Source organism: Pleurodeles waltl, chromosome 10, assembly GCF_031143425.1.
Source record: "Pleurodeles waltl isolate 20211129_DDA chromosome 10, aPleWal1.hap1.20221129, whole genome shotgun sequence".
Lineage (NCBI taxonomy): Eukaryota > Metazoa > Chordata > Amphibia > Caudata > Salamandridae > Pleurodeles > Pleurodeles waltl.
The window spans coordinates 243,268,328-243,287,401 of record NC_090449.1 but is presented as its reverse complement, the minus strand read 5'-3'; the positions used below and the strand labels follow the sequence as shown (position 1 = coordinate 243,287,401).

At 47.2% G+C, this 19,074-nt stretch overlaps 1 protein-coding gene across 1 annotated transcript in view; it reads left to right on the top strand.

The window, feature by feature from the left end:
• CDR2 (cerebellar degeneration related protein 2) overlaps positions 1-19,074 on the top strand; it is a 155,781-nt gene that overhangs the window by 55,613 nt on the left and 81,094 nt on the right. The window contains exons 3-4 of the mRNA XM_069210310.1: positions 13,056-13,204; positions 18,836-19,000. Of these exons, the coding sequence (XP_069066411.1) occupies positions 13,056-13,204; positions 18,836-19,000 (314 nt within the window). The remainder of the gene's footprint in view (positions 1-13,055; positions 13,205-18,835; positions 19,001-19,074) is intronic.

The window sequence follows — 19,074 nt, the reverse complement described above, 5'->3', positions numbered from 1 at the left end:
GTCACCAGTGTGACGAAACACGTGTTGGCTCTGTTTGGAGTAATGTTCTCTTCTTACTGAATGCAACCTCGCCTACAATAAAATAATTCATATTTCAAGACAAGATGTGAACACTGACGTGCCTGTTCTCTTCATTATTTCAACATAAACCATACACTATGGAGTGTTAAGATTTGTGTCTTACTGTCGCTTATCGTGTGCTGTGATCTGTTTTTGCTTGCCAACCAAGGGGTGGTGCCCAGAGCTCCTGCAGGCGGCCACTTAATTCTGCCATCTTGAGTCCTAAGTGGGCAGAGGCCTCTGGGAGCATCTGAGTGGCCAGGTCAGGTATGTGACATTACAGATCCCTCTTGATACGTAGTCACCTTACTAGGTGACCAATTCCCCTTCCTGGGCTATTTAGGGTGGGTCCTCAGATTAAACATGCAAGATTCCAGCAGAACTCCTCTGCAACGTTTACTTTGACTTCTGGCTCCTGGAACCGCTACTGTACTTCACAGAAACCACCAATCTGCAACCACAGTGCCTACTATGCTCTGCAACATTGTTTCTGATGGATACACCTACCTGTGGATTCCTCACCTAAAGAATTCTCCCCTCGCGCCAGCCTCAACGGAAATTTCTTCTAGCTCTGCACGTCGACGATGACGTCACAATCGCCCGACTCCACGCGACGCCGTATGACGTCATCTAGGCAATAAGAAGCCCTCGTCGACGTGCAGACGTCGGTTCCCTTTTTTCCATGCCTCCGAGTAACTGTTTTTCTTCAAGGCTCACAGGGAGCTACAGTTTCAAACGACGGTTACAATGTCGCAGCCAAGGAAATCCGGCTTTAAACCATGTAACCAGTGTGGGGGTCGGATGTCGGATACCGATGCCCATGAGAATTGCCTCTGGTGCCTTAGCTCCGACCATGAGGTCGAGTCATGCGGCTCTTGCCAGCGCATAAACCTGAAGGCACTCAAGGAAAGGGAGGCAAAATTGTTCTTGGCCCGTTCCAAGAAAAAGGAGAGGTGTCATCGGAGGGAGTCCTCTTCAAGATCCTCGAGATCCCATCATCGCCATGGTGACTCTCGGCGCCGTCACGATTTCCGGCGCCGATCGAGTAAGAGACAGTCCAGGTCAAGATCGGCATCTCCGTCAGCTCGGCGCCGTTTTCGAGGTCGAGCCTCGCCAGAGGGTTCTCCTAGCCAGGAGTTACCTGGCCCTTCTTCGGCGTCTATGCCGACGCCAGTGCAGCAGCAATACCGGGCTTTTCCGACTTCGGGAACGGATCCTGCAGCGTTTTTTAACGCATTGTTTAACATTTTTTCTTCCATGGCGCCGGGTGGAGGCCATGCAGGTCCGTCTGGCCCTTTGGCCTTTAATTTGGGCGTTCCAGCGTCTTACAAATCAACGCCTTTTACACCATTTTTGTCTGCTGCACCTGAAGCGGCACCGATGCCCTTGACGTCGCCTAGGAGACTTACTACACCCGCTACGGTGCCGTTGGATTCGCCTCGGATCCAATCTACAGTGAAGGTTCCTGTGGAGCCGGAGGGTCCGGCGCCGACGAAGATCTTCGGCATCGGCAGACGCCGGGTCTCGAGTCAAGGCTTCGATCTAGACGTCTGGCTTTGCGCCTGTTGGAGGAGGAAGAATACAGCAGGCAGCACCTGGAAGAGGGTGAGATTTTGGAGCCTTCTGGTGACTTCCAAGGTCTTGATACGGCGAGTGGCATGGATACCTCCCCGGAATGGGATCTAGCTTCCCCTGGAGAGTACACTGAGGAAACTGCATCTTTCCACGCTGTAATTCGGAAGGCTGCGGACTTCTTAGATCTCCCCCTTCCAGCTGCGGAGGTTAAGAGAAACCTGTTGACGGAGGTTTTACATCCGACTTCTGTGACAGCAGAGCCTCTCCTGCCTTTTAATGAGGCACTTCTGGATCCTATCAAAGACATCTGGAGGAAACCTGTGTCTACAGCTGCTGTCAACAGGGCGGTGGCTCGATGCTATCGGGCGGCACCAGGTGATCCTGTTTTCCTCTCAACACCCGACACCGGAGAGTTTAGTGGTTCAGGCCTCCTGTTCATCCTGGTCTTCTCCTGGCTCGTTTCCCGGAACACCTGCGGACAGGGAATCGAAGAAAATGGACCATACTGCTAAAAAGGCCTTTTCTTCTCGTTGTATGGCCTTAGTCATCCAACGCGATCTGCATTTTGGGACGTTAATTCCATGCCCTTATGGAGGAAGCGAAAGGCCATCCGAACTTGTCCCAGGAAATGTTGCACTTACTGGCGGACGCTCAGGCGGCAGCGACCCAGGTGATCCAGTCTGGATTGGACACTTCAGACTCCGTGGCTAGGGCTATGGGCACGACCATAGTTTCTAGGCGACAATCTTGGCTGCGTTCGTCTGGCTTTTCTTCAGATGTACAGGCGACTCTCCTCGAGCTGCCCTTCGATGGCGAGAAACTATTTGGAACAAAGGCAGATTCTGCTCTAGAACGATTTAAGGAGAGCAGAGCCACAGCGAGGTCACTAGGGCTTCAGTCATCTGCCTCATCCTCCTTTAGAGCTTATAAGAGGTTTAGGGTTTTTGGACGTGGCTCCTCCTTTCGTGGCAGATTTCAAGGACCACAGCGAACTGCAAGCACCCTGCCATACAGATCTTTCAGGGGCAGAGTCCGGACAAGAGGAGCCACCCAGCAGCACTCTGCCTCTTCCTCGGGAGGGGTGCAGCAAGGAAAGCAGCCATAGTCCTCCTCCACTCCCTGTCCACTTGTCTCCGGTAGGGGGGAGACTTGCCCATTTTCTTCTGATGTGAGAGGTTATAACATCGGACTCCTGGGTCATCGACATTGTGAAGAAGGGGTACACTCTTCCCTTTCGGGAATTCCCTCCTCCCTTCCCTCCCCGCCCATCCTTCTGTTCGGAAGACCATCTTCTATTACAACAGGAAGTGTTGTCCCTATTGGCAAAAGGCACGATAGAGTTGGTTCCTGAGCAGGAGAGGGGTCAGGGCTGTTATTCAAGATAATTCCTGATCCCCAAAAAGGATGGTCGGTTGAGACCGATTCTGGACTTGAGGATTTTGAATTGGTTCCTCAGGCAGGAAAAGTTCAAAATGCTGACCCTTTCACAGGTTCTTTTGACGTTGAACGAAGGAGATTGGATGGTTTCTGTCGACTTGCAGGATGCATATTTTCATATTCCGATCCTCAAATCTCACAGGAAGTATCTCCGGTTTGTGGTGGGATCGCAGCATTATCAGTTTGCGGTCCTCCCGTTTGGTCTTTCTTCAGCACCTCGAGTCTTCACAAAGATGATGGCGGTGGTAGCGGCAGAGCTCAGAAGAAGGGGGATAGCGGATTTCCCTATCTGGACGATTGGTTGATCAAAGCCAAGACTCCGGAGCTCGTGCAGCGTCATCTCCAGTCGACAACTCAGTTGTTGTACGACCTGGGTTTTTCAGTCAATGTACCCAAATCTCACCTGGAGCCCTCTCAACGCCTCCTGTTCATAGGGGCGCAGTATTGGACACCACATTGAATCGAGCCTTTCCTCCGCCCCAACGGGTTCAGGACATCCAGGCGTTGATTCCAATGTTTCGAAATGGAGCGGTAGTTCCAGTCCTCAAGGTCCTTTGTCTGCTTGGTCTGGTCGCTTCTTGCATACTGTTGGTCACTCATGCACGCTGGCACATGAGAGCTCTTCAGTGGTGCGTCCGCAGGCAGTGGTTTCAGCACAAAGGGGATCTCGAGGATTTGATAAAGATCTCCAGAGACACTGCAGTGGATCTTCAGTGGTGGGCAGCGGACGACAACCTGTCACAAAGAAGGCCGTTCTCGCTGCCTTCACCAGTGGCCACAGTGGTAACAGATGCTTCCACTCTAGGGTGGGGAGCTCATCTGGGGGACCTGGAGGTCAAAGGCCTTTGGTCTCTGGTAGAACAGAGATTTCACATCAATCTGTTGGAATTGCGGGCAGTACGTCTGGCTCTCAAGGCCTTCCTCCCTTCCATTCGCGGACAGTCAGTCCAGATTCTGATGGACAAAACTACCACGATGTGGTATATAAACAAGCAGGGAGGAGTGGGGTCGTATCTTCTCTGCAGAGAAGCTCTTCGGCTCTGGTCCTGGCTTCAGGACCACAAGATTTGCTTGGTAGCACATCATTTGGCCGGAGCTCTGAACGTGCGTGCGGATGTTCTCAGTCGACGCAGCTCGGTCGACCACGAGTGGCGTCTTCATCCAGATCTGGTTCTGTACATCTTCCAGATGTGGGGATATCCAAAAATAGATCTGTTTGCAACTCAAGAGAATGCGCAGTGCCCGCTATTTTGCAGCCTCCAGTATCCGGTGCAAGGAGCTTTGGAGGACGCGTTTCAGATACCCTGGAAGAGTCAGTTGCTTTACGCGTTTCCCCCCCATATCCTTGATTCCTCGAGTCCTGAGGAAGATCCACCAAGACCGAGCCCAGATCATCTTAATAGCTCCGGATTGGCCTAGAAGGGTGTGGTATTCAGACCTTCTCCAACTTTCTCAGTGCCCTCCGCTCCGTCTCCCTTACAGGGTGGACCTCCTATTGCAGTCGCAGGGGCAGATTCTACACCCCCCACCTCCAGAGCCTGCGCCTTCATGCCTGGAGATTAAACGGGGCAATCTGAATACTTTTTCTCTCCCACCGGAAGTGGTGGATGTTATTTTATCGGCCAGGCGACACTCCACCAAATTTATCTATGCAAGTCGTTGGGCTAAATTTGTATGCTGGTGTGGAGAGAACAGTATTGATCCCTTAAAGGCTTGCTTATCTGACATATTGTTGTTTGCTCTTTGCCTGGCACAAAAGGGTTGTACGGTTGCCAGAGTCAAAGATTATTTATCTGCACTGTCGGCTTTTCTGTACCTTCCTGATCAGCCATCCTTCTTTAAATCTCCTATTGTTTTAAGATTTCTAAAGGGACTCACTAACAAATTTCCACCATCACCATTTGTTATGCCTCAGTGGGACCTTAATTTGGTATTAATGTTTTTAATGGGGTCCCCATTTGAACCAATGCATTCTTGCTCTTTGCGGTTGCTTGTTCTCAAGACTGTGTTCCTGGTGGCCATAACATCGGCCAGAAGGGTCAGTGAGCTTCAGGCTCTTAGTGTAGAGCCCCCATACCTTTCTTTAATTAGGGACAAAGTGGTGTTAAGGACCAAGGCGGCTTTCCTTCCAAAGGTTGTTACACCCTTTCACCTGGGGCAGTCAATTACTCTCTTCCTTTTACCCTCCACCTCACCCATCCAAGGAGGAAGAGAGGCTCCACTAGCTGGATCCACGAAGAGCGCTGAGCTTCTACGTCGACAGGACGAGGGAGTTCAGGCATGATGATCAGCTCTTCGTTGGATACGTTGGGAAGAGGAAAGGTAGAGCGGTCCACAAGAGAACGCTATCCAGGTGGGTCATTCTATGTATTAAGGTTTGTTATTCTTTGGTGAAGAAAGAACCACCTGTGGGGCTTCGTGCCCATTCCACCAGGGCTAAAGCAGCTTCATCGGCTTTGGCTAGGGGTGTTCCTGTGGCTGACATCTGCAGGGCGGCAACTTGGGCGTCCCTCCATACTTTTGTCAAACATTACTGTTTGGATTCTGAGGCTAGGAGGGATGGCCATTTTGCTCGCTCGGTGCTGCAGGATTTCTTGTTTTGACCATTCGGGCACCCGCCTCCGGATGTTGTACTGCTTTGGGACTCTATTCTTTAGGTGTGGAATCCACAGGTAGTTGTATCGATCAGAAGAATAAGTTGCTTCCCTTCGGTAACGCTTTTTCTGGTGGATACAGTAACTACCTGTGGATTCCTCACGGTCCCACCCGCCTCCCCGTTGCCTGACTGGTCATACCATGAAATCCGTGGGTGAGCATCCTTTGCCTTGTATATATCTGAATCATGTATATAGTTGTATTATCTGTATATACATTTCCTTTTCAAATTTAGCTAGCTCAAGGAAAACGTGTTTGGATTTAACTGGCATATTTTACTCTTGTATAGAGCAATTATTACTGTTATTTAACTTTATTTTTATTATAATAAATGTTCTATTTTCATTCCTTTGAGATTAATTTGTTCTCTTTAGGGTCAACCTGTTCGCCTCTATGGCACGTAAAAAATGGTGATAACTGACGTCTGCACGTCGACGAGGGCTTCTTATTGCCAAGATTACGTCATACGGCGTCGCGTGGAGTTGGGCGATTGTGACGTCGACGTGCAGAGCTAGAAGAAATTTCCGTCGAGGCTGGCGTGAGGGGAGAATTCTTTAGGTGAGGAATACACAGGTAGTTACTGTATCCACCATAAAAAGCGTTACCGAAGGTAAGTAACTTATTCTTCTCTGGCTCCTTCCAGCAACATCAACATTTCCCTGGCTGTGCATCCTCTAAGGGCAACAAGTCTTCAGCCTGCAGAAGAAGCAAGAAGGAATTTCCCTTGGAGTGAGGGAATCACTCCCAGGCATCCGCAGGCACCAACTGCAACGACACCCTGCTGCGTGGATCTCCTTTCCTCTAGAGCTACGTGGATGCTGCATCACAGGTGGTGGTTTGGAGTGGTCCCCTTGGTCCTCTCTACCAGCTGTCCAACTTGGAAGAAGGAGACCCCTTTCCTCTCCACGCAGTACAGTATCCCCTTGCACTGCATCTCTTGCAGCTACCAAGGCTTTTTGGCATCCCCTCCAAGGGATCTTCAGGCTCCATGTAGCCCCAGCCCCCAGCACACGTCCCTGGGAAGCGCAGCCCTCTGCGTGCTTCTCCTGCATCGTGGGACTCCTTTCTAGGTGTGCTGAGTGGACCCCTCTGCAAATCCTGTGCTTGCTGCCTGTGGGTCACCTTTGGGGGCTGCCTCCTGTTCGTGAGACTCCCCTCACTGCTGAGGGTCACCCGGGACTCCCCTCTGTGAGTTGAGTCCCCCTGGACCTTGCTGGTCCCCAGCAGATCTGCATTCCTTCATCCACAACATTTGTCTTTGCCAAGGCTTGCTGGTATTTTTTCCACACCACTGACCAACTGCAGTCCTTCTGCCGGCGTGGGACGTCGACTGCATCACTCCAGGAACTCTTCAGCTGCTCCAGTGCTGTACTGCTAACTGTCTTCGTCTGCCATTTACCTGGTCCTACATCCATAGACGATTGGGTAGTGGCTTCTGCCACCACTGGACTTGGTCCCCTTCTTTTCCAGGCCTCCCTCTTCCAGGATCCACCTTTTGGTTTCTTGCATATCCTTCTGTGAAGTCCGTTTGGTGGGTTTGGGGAGAACCAGTTTCTTACCTCTTTTCTCCTAGCCGCTGGGGGGTACTCTGGTATTTACCTTGTGAGTTTCCTAGTTCTTACAGCTCCCCTCTATCGATTCCACTTCCTTCAGTGTGGGCCTGACTTTCTCAAAACAATTTCTTAGTATATGGTTTGCCCCCCCCGCCCCCCCACCGCCAGACCTCAGTATTGTCTAATGCTTTCACTGGTTTCTACTGCATTTTGTGCTAATTCCTGACTGCTACTGTACATATAATAGTGTGTTTACCTACCTCCAGTTAGGTTATTACCTATGTAGTATTTTAGTATTTGTGTCACTAAAATAAAGTTCCTTTATTTTTGTAACACTGTGGTTCTTTCATGTCTAAGTGCTGTGTGACTACTGTTGTATTACATTTGCTTTGCATGTCTCCTAGATAAGTCTTGGCTGCTCATCCACAGCTACCTCTAGAGAGCCTTCCTTCCTAGACCCTGACTACACCTCATTAATAGGGGATACTGGAACCTGGTATTAAGTGATAATACCATAGGTCCTCGCCACACACCAGGCCAGCCTCCTACACTGTGGTTCCATCGATCACGCAATCCATCTGGATTTGTGAGGTGTGGCTAATCACCCGAAAGAGTGTCCAGGCACTTGTAGGTCTTGGAGAAAGCAGTGGAAACGAGGGAAAAGCAAGGGGAAGGCCCACAAAAAATGGGAAAAAGCAAGGAGCAAGCGGTGACAACGAAGGAAAAGCAAGAAAAAGGCACACAAAAATTGGAGGAAAAACAAGGAGAAAGCAGTGAAAATGAGGAAAAAGCAAAAAGAAGGCACTCAAACGTGGGAAAAAGCAAAGTGAAGACAGGAGCAAGAGCGATGTAGCAGCATGGGGAGTCCTGGGCCTAAGACCTGCTGTAGGTTGCTGTGGTATTCTGATTGGGTGGAGTCCAGGAGGCTATGCTTTGCAAGATTGATGGAGAGCTGCTTGTTGATCTCTTTCTCCAGGACTTTGGCTGGAAATGGTAGGATCGAGATGTGCCTATTGTTACTGAGATCTTTAGGATTGCCGGAAGGTTTCTTCATCTGTTCAGGAAACTCTGCTGAGGGTGGAGGATATGATGATGATGATGATGATGCACTTGGTGAGGGTGGCGCTGATAAGTGTCCTTCCCAGGTTTTACATGTGGTGAGGGCAGGTGTTTTAGTGAGACCTTCTGTATCGTCTGGATGATGTGGTTTCCTCTTAGGTGAGTGGGCTCCAGTTTGTGATGATGCTCCAGATGCTGGTGGGAGGTTGAGTAGTGATGTCCTCAATTGAGGGCTGGGGTGCAAAGTTGGAGTAGATCTTGACGATTTTGTAGTGAAAGAAATCCAAAAGGTTGTTGCAGAGGATCTGTGAGGGGGTCATGGTGTCGGTGGCAGCTGTTGGGTTGGTGAATTACTTGATAATTTTGAAGAGTTATTTGTCTGTGTGGGAGCAGGATTCGAGTCTGATCAGAAGGTGCACTTTCATGGTTTATTGATCTGTGCGGACTCTGAGGACAGGATTTATAGGTGTTTCTCAGGTGTTGTCTCTGCTCGTCTTCCATTTTCTTTACAGCTGCTTGTAGTGGCGCTTGGAGTCTCTAAGGTACTCGATGTACAAATATGTGTGGGCACAAGTTTTTGTGTAACTGATTTTTTTTATTTTTTTTATTCATGGGAGCCAGGTTGTTGGTGTAGTCTGAGTTCCAGTTGTCGAAGGTGGGTAGGTCTTTCTGTAGGTCCCCTGTGAGGGTTGGTTGGAAACGAGGGTGTAGGTCTTGTCTGATTGTGTTATGTTGCTTCAGTTGCGGTTGAGTTTCGTGGTGGGTTTGGGCATGTTGCGGGGGGGTACCAATGTAAAAGTCTATGATGGAGTGGTCTGTCCATGTGAGTCAAGAGATGTGGTCGAAGGTGATCTTGCACAAGCTGCATGAGGCAGGTGTTGAGGCTTTCTAGGAGGTCATTGGTGTTTCGGTCCATGGGATTATTCATCCAGGTGAATGTTGAGGTCACTGAGTAGGAGGAAATTGTTGAATCTGATTATGATTGGGGTGATTAAGGTGGTGAGGAGGTTCTTGAAGGAGGTTCATGTTGTTGGCAGTCAGTAGGCAAAGGTGTCTGTGATGGTTGTGGAGTGGCTTAGCTGCAGTTGAAAGTGTAAGTGTTCCATAAGCGCAGTAGGTTCATCCTGAGAGGTGGTGCAGGTGATGGTATCCTTGTGGATGTATGCAAGGCCTCTTCCTGGTTTGTGGGGCCTGTTGCGGCAGATGATCATGAATACAGGGGGAAAGGCCATGATGATGGCGTAGTTGAAAAGTGGGCTGAGCCAGGTTTCGGCGACGAAGATGATGTCTAGGAAGCGGGTGTCGATGTTGTCCCAGATGTTGTTGGCATGTTTGCAGAGGGTGTTGAGAAACATGCAGACGATACGGGGTAAAGTGTGTTTGGAGGGTGGTGTGGGGGAAATTCTGCAGAAGAGGCGACAATGAGCGCAAGGGAAAGTACCTACCATGCGGTGCAGTGATGGGGTGGTGGCGTTGTGTTTATCGCTAGCTGGTTGGCAGAGCTTTAGTGGCCCAGCAGACCAGAGTCCGTGGTAGTGGGCGCTGTCAGGCACAGACAGGCTTGCTTTGGCGTGCCTGCTGCCCGATCATGCCACCTTTAAGTAGGTCCTAGGAGAGGAGTAGTGAAGGGGCGGGTAAGGAGGGACGGGAAAGCAGCAGGAAAAGGCACACAGGAGAAGCAGGTAAGGAAGAGGGGGTAGGAGGGAGGCGAGAAGGCCGGGGTGGAGGCCAGAGCACAAAGAGTTGGCAGAGCAAAACGAGCTAAACAAGCACCAAAGGCCTAAGCACAACATGCAAAACAGGCACTGAGGCAAAACTAGTACAAAAGGCAAAATGGGCACAGAGGCAAAATGAGGCAAAAACTAATACGAAATACGGGAACCGAGGCAAAACGGGCACAAAAGACAAGAGGATTGGGCAGCAAAGAGGGCAGTCACAACAACAGACACAACGGAAGAGCCCTGTGAGACAGGCCTCAGAAAAAACAGCCAGGTCTGAAATGGCCTTACACCACATGTCAAAGGACCAGTCCAGGGTAAGTGTGAGCTGGAGCCTCATCAAAAAACAAACCAGCAATAGGAAAGTAAAAAAAAAAGCTTTCGCAAGCTCAAAAAAAAATAATAAAAAAAGTTATTGAGCTAAGCACTGGATTTGAGATATACTTTTGGGCGATTGTGCACAATCAATATTCCACCCTTCATACTGAAGGACGTCAATGGCTGAAGTGGGCTGGCCCATTGCCATTGCCAGTGATAAATGTGGTGGGTGGGAGCAAATAGTGAATGACAACTGAACAGACCAGTTGATAAGAGGGTTGACAAAATGCCCCCATGTGTATGTATGACATGAAACATTTTTCTTAGAAAAAAATAGTCTGGCGAGGGCAACCAAAGCTATCTCAAAGGCGGGCACTGCAGTGTTGGTAAAATATCGTTAACTGCCAGCAAGATGCTTGTAAAATGGGTCGATAATCTAAACTTCTGATGCTGGCATTTTCTCTATCTTCAGGTTACAAGGTCGAATACTGGCAAATTCAACCTAGTTTTGCGTGCTGTATTGAAGCAACAATAACATCTTTTGCTTAGGGAGTGCAAAATGAAATCTAAAATACTATATAAAAACTATTAGTGTAATCTTGGTGATTAATATTGCTACTAATGTCAAAATGAAAACTTTTTTTTAAACATGACTTAGGCTGAAGAGATCGTAGTGAGCGGAAACCAATATGAACTGAGTTCCGCTAATTTTAAGCATTCCCTCTTACAGTCAATTTCACAGTTACACTATTTTTGTGCAGTTAAGTCATACCCCAGTATTTTACAGATGTGCTTGATATTTATGAATATAATTATTTTACTTTTACACCGATGCCAACACACTTTCTCCAAACATCATCCTATACTCCATACCCACAGCAAGGGTCAAAGTTAATTACATTTTTGTTGCAAGCTTAAACGATACGGAACCGTTTTGTTTCAAAGGGCTTACGCAGAGAATAAATGAACCGGTACAAACATTAGTAAGCCTAACTGTAAACAAAACAGTCTTGAAAATGCAACATTTTAATCCGGTTTCCTTTTATCTTGTAGCAGAAGGTATGAAGGTGTACAGCTAAATGGTACACCTACATAGTACGGGCAGCTTTTATAAAAAGCACTTTAAAAAGTTCTATAAAGTATTGCTTCATATGCACACCACTTATATTGCACAAAGACAATTTGTTTTATGCCACTGGAGAGATTACGTGATTTGGCCAGGTTCCCAGGATGTTGAGCCGAAGCTGAGACCGGAAACCAGTCCCCCAATTCGGGGACACTTTCTCTTATGCCATATCTTTATTATAGTCATCTGCAACATGTACAATAAAATTAAGTGAATAGGTTTCAGATAGTCGAAACCTGTTGGCTTTGCCATTGCTTGTTAGAATTGCATAAAATAGCCAAGCAAAATGAAAATCCTCCCATGTGCACAACAATGAAAGCAGGTTAACCTTTCTGTTGCACTGATATGCCACTGCTGACATAACAGGTACTCTTTGTAAATAAGTGTACTTAGTAAACTCCTGCCACAAGAGGAAAGCTAAAGCATACAGTTTATCTTCAGATAAAGGCACTGCCTGGTATTTGAAATCGTCCACTGATATTTTTTTTTTTTATGGTGCCAATATTTGCTTTCGTCGGTGAATAGCAATTGTATTGAAGTCCGATTACACGATCTTACCACTGTGTGATTAGCTTTGGATGTAAATTCAATATATCCTTATGATAATTCTTGCTATGTCCTGAATAAACTGTGCAGTGACAGACTGTGGAAGGTATGTCTCGAGGCTGTAATCCGGAAGGAAACACAGGAAGTGGGTACGAGGAAGCAAACAGGCAGCTGGTTGCTTTCTTAAGAGGTTTTCATGTTTGTTCATCTCCATTTTCTTTTGAGATAATTGACAAGGGGCAAACAAACACTGTGATATGGGGATAGTTTGAGGTAAAACGCGCTGTGGAACAAATGATTGAAATCTGAGTGTCTAAACCGTATTAAGAATTTTGACCCGTATATAGAGTTTAATGCTACGTAGCAATCTTAAACTATGCAGCAGTATTTGTATTTGTGCCAGGCTTTATCTTCCGATTTAGCGTTTTACACTTAGGTGCAGAATAATAGGCAGGCACTATTTTTGTACCTGGAAGTGCACCTGTTTCACCATCACCATGCAGGCAGTCGGAAATCGTGGAGTAAAAAAATATGCAGGCAGAATTTGCACTCAGATTGCAAAATGGGTGCGAACTTGTTTTACTTAATGCTGCTATCTGAATGAGACCCTTGTCTTTTTCTTTGTTAAAGCCTCTGGGTGGAGGCTGTGGGGCTGTTGTAACGCAGTGATGATGTAACCCATTATTTATATTTTTACAGTAAATCTGGGTGTAAAAACTGCCTCGGAGCATGTAAATAACCTTTCTTAATAGACAGATGTAATATGCACACTTGTGATCCTGACAATACCTGTTTTTGTGATCTGAAAGTAAATAAAAATAGCAGAAAAATGTAAGTCTTGGTTTCCCTGATGCATTCTTAGACTGCTAGGTGTGTCTTACGTTGTGAAGAAAATTACAGACAGATGCAACCCTGAAAACCCTGTCAAAGCATGGTTTGTTTTTCTTTTTAAAAGTTGTTCCAAAAAAAGCTTTCTCTGACATGTTCTGTTGTCTTTTAACCTTGCAGTACCTTGCAAAGCAGTTGGATCTCCTGCGTCAGTCAAATGATCAACACGCTAAAGTCTATGAGCAACTGGATGTTGCAGTAAGAGACCTGGAGGAAAATAATAAAAAGCTGGTTTCAGAAAACCGAGCCGGACATCAGAAAATTCGTAGGTAATAACATTTGACCTCAAACGTCTTTTTTGCCTCGTTACCAGCCCCCACATGCATCCAATCCTTTGCCATGATGGTAAAACAGTGAAAACGTGGGAAAAACAAGGAGAAGGCACACAAACAGTGGGAAAATGAGAAAGCAGTGAAACTAGGGAAAAGCAAGGAGAAGGCAAACAAAAAATGGGAGACAAAGCAAGGGAAAGCAGTGAGAACGAGGAAAAAGTTAGGAGAAGGCATGTAAAAAACATGGTAAAAAGCAAGGAGAAAACAGTGGAAACAAGGCAAAAGCAAGGCAAAGACACACAAAATAGGAAGAAAAACATAGAGAAAGCAATGAAAACGAGGGGAGGGCACACAAAAAACGGCGAAAAAGCAAAGTTAAAGCAGTGAGAATGAGGGAAAAGCAAAGAGAAAAGGCACTCAAAAAAACAGAGGAAAAAGCAAGGAGAAGACTGGAGCAAGAGGAATGCAGCAGCACTGGGAGAGCTGGCCCTTTTTTGCCTTAATTTTTTTGCCACAAATTTGCGTATCTACTGCAATTTTGTAGCAAAACAAATAAACATTTTTGGCTCCTGGTGGGGTCCCTTTGGGATCTCACCACCAGGCCTAGTATTTCTAACATGCCACCTTCTCTTTTTTGTTTCACTTTTTTTGGGGGGAACTCTGCTGAGTCCGAGTCCCAAGATGTCTGCCAGCATTACCTAGTTGAAGTCCTGGCAGCCAGTCAAATCTCAGCATGAGATCTGTCGGATTCGTGGAGGATCCCCATCCCTAGATATACAAATGTATTTAGTCTTTAACAACTCCAAAGCTACTGAATGGATTTATTCCAAATTTCAACAAGCACTGGAAAGTTAATAGGTCTCGCCTTTTTGGATGTGAATGCAGGTTTACTATTTTTGCCATTTTTTTGTGTTATTGTTTAGCATTTACAGAAAAAAGAAAATTCTCTTTCATAAAGTAAACAGTTACAAAACTTCCCCCCACAAAAAGCTGTGCTATGGTGATGTTTTCTGCAAACAAATTTGACCCTCAGCAGTCGGGAGAGCCAGTAGAAGCGGTTGCAAATCCCACAGGCACCCCACTGGCGGCAGGCACAGTAAATTGCAGTGAGGCCCAGTCATTGCACCTGTAGAGGAGTCCCACGTCACTGGAACAGCAGAGAAGAGACTGTTCTTGGCAAGATCAGGTGCTGGAGGCCGGGGCCACTTGGAGCCTGAAGATTCCTTGGAGCAGGTAACAACAAGCCTTGGTTGCTACAAGAGTCACAGTGCACAGAGGTACTGTCCTGCAAGGAGAGGTAGGGGGCTCACTGTCTCCCAAGTTGGACAGGGTGGACCACTCCAGACCACCGTCTGTGATGCAGGATCCACGCAGTACCAGAGGGGAACAGATTCCTTCAGCCGGACGTCATTGCTGTAGGTGCCTGCAGGTGCAGGGGAGTGACTCCTTCACTCCAAGGGAGATTCCTGCTTGATTCTTGGCGCAGGCGGAAGTCTTGCGGACTCCAGAGGATTCACAGTCAGGGAAATGTTGCAGTTGCAGGAAGGAGCCTGAGAAACAATGTTGCAAGGCGAGGTCGTTTCAGGAGTTGCAGTCTCCTTGGTTCCTGAAGAGTCCAGTTGCAGTTCCAATGGCCAGAAGTAGAAGTCAACGATGCAGAGGAGTCCTGGTGAAGTCTTGCATGTCTAATCTGGCTACCCACCTGCAAGGGAGTCCCTAGATAGCCCTAAAAGGGGGGGGGGGATTGGTCACCTTGCATAGTGACCACCTATCAGAGGGGGCTCCGACGTCACCTGCCTGACCTTGCCACTCAGATGCTCCCAGGTGCCTTTGCACATCAAGATGGCAGAATCGAGTGGAGAACCTGGAGGAGTTCTGGACACCACCCCTGGGGTGGTGCTGGACAGGGGAGTGGTCACACCCCTTTCCTTTGTCCAGTTTAGCGCCAGAGCAGGGCCCGGTGTTCCCGGAATGGCGCAAACTAGTATATACAAGGATGGCACTAAATGTGCCCTTCAAAGCAAACCGGTGGCTTGGGGGAGCTACCCCTCCCAAGCCTTGTAACACCAACTTGAAAGGGAGAGTGTTTCGCCTCCTTCACCCACAGGAAATTCTTTGTTCTGTCTTGCCCTGCTTAAGCAGCAGGAGGGCAGAACCCTGCCTGATGTGTGGCACTAGAGTGGGCTGCCTGGAAAACCCCCTAAAACTGGTAGGAACAATACTGGGAGGGTCCTCTAAGGAGCCCCCATAGTTCATGGAACCATGCATCCAATACTGGCTACAATATTGGGGTATGATTCTAAAATGTGTGATACCAAACATGCCCACGTTCGGCGTTACCATTATTAGCTGGACACAGGTGGTGGTCACATGTGTCCAGTACACAGGTAAAATGGCTTCCCCACACTTAAGAAGTCCAGTGCAATAGAACTGGAGTTCGTAGGGGCATCTCTGCTCATGCAGGGGTGCCTTCACACACAGGGACCTGCAGCCTGCCCTTTGGGCTGGAAGGGCCTACCGTAGGGGTGACTTAGTGACCTGTGGTGAAAGGGTGCATGCAGCATTTCACGCAGGCTGCAATGGAATGCCTGCAGACACATTTTGCATGGGCTTCCATTGGTGGCATAATACATGCTGCAGCCCATGGGGGAACCCCTGGTGTCCCAGTGCCCTGGCTACCATATACTAGGGACTTATAAGCGGACACCAGTATGCCAATTGTGGAGTGCACAAAGGTCCTACATAATCAGATTGTGAAGGAGAGAGCGCAATCACTGGGGTCCTGGTTAGCAGGATCCCAGTGAGACAGTCTAAGCACACTGATAGCAGGCAAAAAGTGTGGGTAACCATGCCAAAAAGAGGGTACTTTCCTACACCTACGCTCTCAGATAACCTCCATCGAGAGTGTCACCAGTGGATTATCTCTTGACTTTACATGATGTCCTTATTAGAGGTGCTACAAAGTTGAATTTAGACATTCCGTCCACTACAACGACTTCATCTGTGATGTTTGAGACATTGCATCACAGGACAGCCTCAAGACCACTTTAGCCACTGGTGGCTGCACTCCTCGAGCCTGCGATGCAGCTATTTCTAACACCAGAATCGTTGAGTTCTGACCCATCTCGTATCCTTACAAAAATGCAAGACTGCAGATCAGGGCCCTCCATTCCTGGGAGCGGATCCTCTTCCTGGTTGTGTGATTGTGGTGGCTGCACAGAAATCACTGTGCAGCCTCTACCTCTTCTTTGGTTCCACCTGACCCATAGTAAGCAGATCAATACCCTTCATTAAAGATGTGTGGAACACAGGCATCTTATATGCAGGTCGCACGTTCCTCTGCTCTGCTTTGCTTGGGAGATGAGATAGATCTAACTGTGACTTGCTAGCCAGGTTCCTGGGGAACTTCCTAAGGTGGATAGGCTGAATTTTCAGGGAATATTCATTAAGGGTGGCCTGGTGACAAACCAAATTATTAGTGCAGCTGCTGATGCCTTGTGCATACCCATATACTGCTAGGTCCAGCGCATCTGTGCAAGAAGACCATCTTGGCTACGTCTTGCTGGATTGAAGTTGGAGGCACCACACCGAATCATGAACCTGCCTTTCTCGGGCAGCACCCTTTTTGGTTCACGTGGACAAAGACACGTCCAGAATGAAGACAGAATTGGACACACTCAAGACTGTTGTCCTGGAAAAGAAGGAAAAAAAGGAATTCCGCAGAAAGTACAGACCTTATGACAGATGGTGTTTCCAGAAGGGAGTTCAAACCCTTCACTGGCAACGACATCAATAGCAGGCAAGGTCACACTTCCATGTTTGCAGACCATCTAGACGAGGCTCACAATGGCAGTCTGCAGCTGCAGGAAAGCCTCCTACAAAACAATGATGGTCACTTCCCCCTTCTCTGTTACCAGTTCCCGTGGGGGAGAAGCATTGCCAATCACTTAGAGTCTCAATCAATCACGAAAGACAGATGGGTCTTGAATAGTGTTCAGAATGGCTATTCTCTTAGTTTCAGGTCCCCTCCTGCTGCTGTTCCTCCCGCAAAAACTTCCAGGTAGTAGCTAGACCTCTTGCAGTCTAAAGTCAACACTCTAATGCAAAAAGACACCATAGAAGAGGTTTCATGTCATCAAAGGGAACCGGGAATCTGTCCCTGTTACTTTGGTGAGAAAAAAAAGAAAGGACCAAAACAAGAGTTCAGACCCATCTTAGACCTGAGAGTGCTCAACAAATACATTTGTTGATAAAGATTCAGAATGCTGGCCCTGCACCAAAGTACTTCTATTAGGCCTCAAATCAGCCCCAAAAGCCTTTTCAAAATATATGGCTGTGGTTGCAGCATTCTTGAGGAAACAAATCTTTCCTTACCTGGACAACTGGCTGATAGAGTTCCTCACCATCGCTGACACAGGAACACTTTCACATCTGTGTTGAGACACTCACCAATCTGGGTCTTCATATCAACTTCCAAAGGTGTACAACATGCCCAATACAAAAATTGCACTATCTGGGGGCCGCACTGGACACCCAGTCTGCAAGTGTGTGTCCTTCAGAAAAGAGACTATCATCAATCACTCTGAAACGTAGCAAACTTATACAGGGTCATCATCCATCTGATAGGCAGTTTGCGCCTCTGCTGGTGTCAATGGTGTCTTGCATCATCATAGTACCTATTGCAAGGTTGCACATGAGACCTCTGCAGCAATTCCTGGAAGACCAGTGGAATAAACTCTCCAGCCGTTGGGAAGGCAAGCTGATATCGCAAGCTGCACGCCTCTCTCTCACATGGTGGTAACAGTGGACTTTCACATTAACCAGCAAAAGGTAACTGAGGCAACTACCGCCAGATGGGGATGATGGTATACTGGAGGGCCATGAGCCCTTAAAGGCATAGATGCTCTTTTCACGTTTACATAATGGCATCCTATAGGGCTACATTATCCTCTAATCGCTAGATTTCTTAAAAAATAAATAAATAAAAAAAGGGGGTTGTGAATGAGATTTAAACCAATTGGCCAATGTAGCCTTTCTCATAGGCTGCAAAACATTCATGTCTTGAGGGCCTCTCCAGGCCTTACTGAAGAAAGGTGAACATTAACACTTAAGATGGAATATTGTAAAGAAGTGCTCAGGATTCCCCTGACATGGGCAGGACTATTCAGTGCTTATGACTTCAATGGGGATTTCCCTGAGAGGGAACTAAGATTACAGGTAAGAAACAATTCCTTCTAAACTCTTGAGTCATATTTCTAGCTCTGCCGCAGCTGCAGTACATTCCTAGTTAGTTGTAAAGTAGCCACTAGGAAATTGTTTCCTTCCGGTTTTCATGCTAGGACATGATTCTCTCCTCTCTGGGACACTGCCTTACCTTGCACCCACCATGGGTGCCAAACGTTACTGCTTTTGTCTGGAATAACTTTGCTTATTTATATATTGTAGTAAACAACAACAACTACTACTATTTTAAAAAAATCATTATTTGTACAAAGGGTAGTTAATTGCTTTTCACAGTAATGCTAATTGATGGTGGGAACTGAGTACAGTAGTTATGAGTAAGTTAGACCAACTAATTATTATTCCTTAAGTTTTGCATAACATTTGTATTTTTACTTATAATTTTAGCCTTACTGAGATGATAGAAAGCTTGCAAGCACAGGTAGAAGACCTTCAAAGACAAGTGGAAGAATTAAAAAAAGCAGGACGAAGATGCAGAAGTCGTGAAAGATTTGAGCAGTCAAGATCATTGCACAGCATCTCATGTTTGAAGGAGCTATATGACCTTCGCCAGTAAGAAACTTAATTTTTCTATAAATTGAATTGCACATATGAATCTGACTTAATCAAACCATATGTAGAATTTA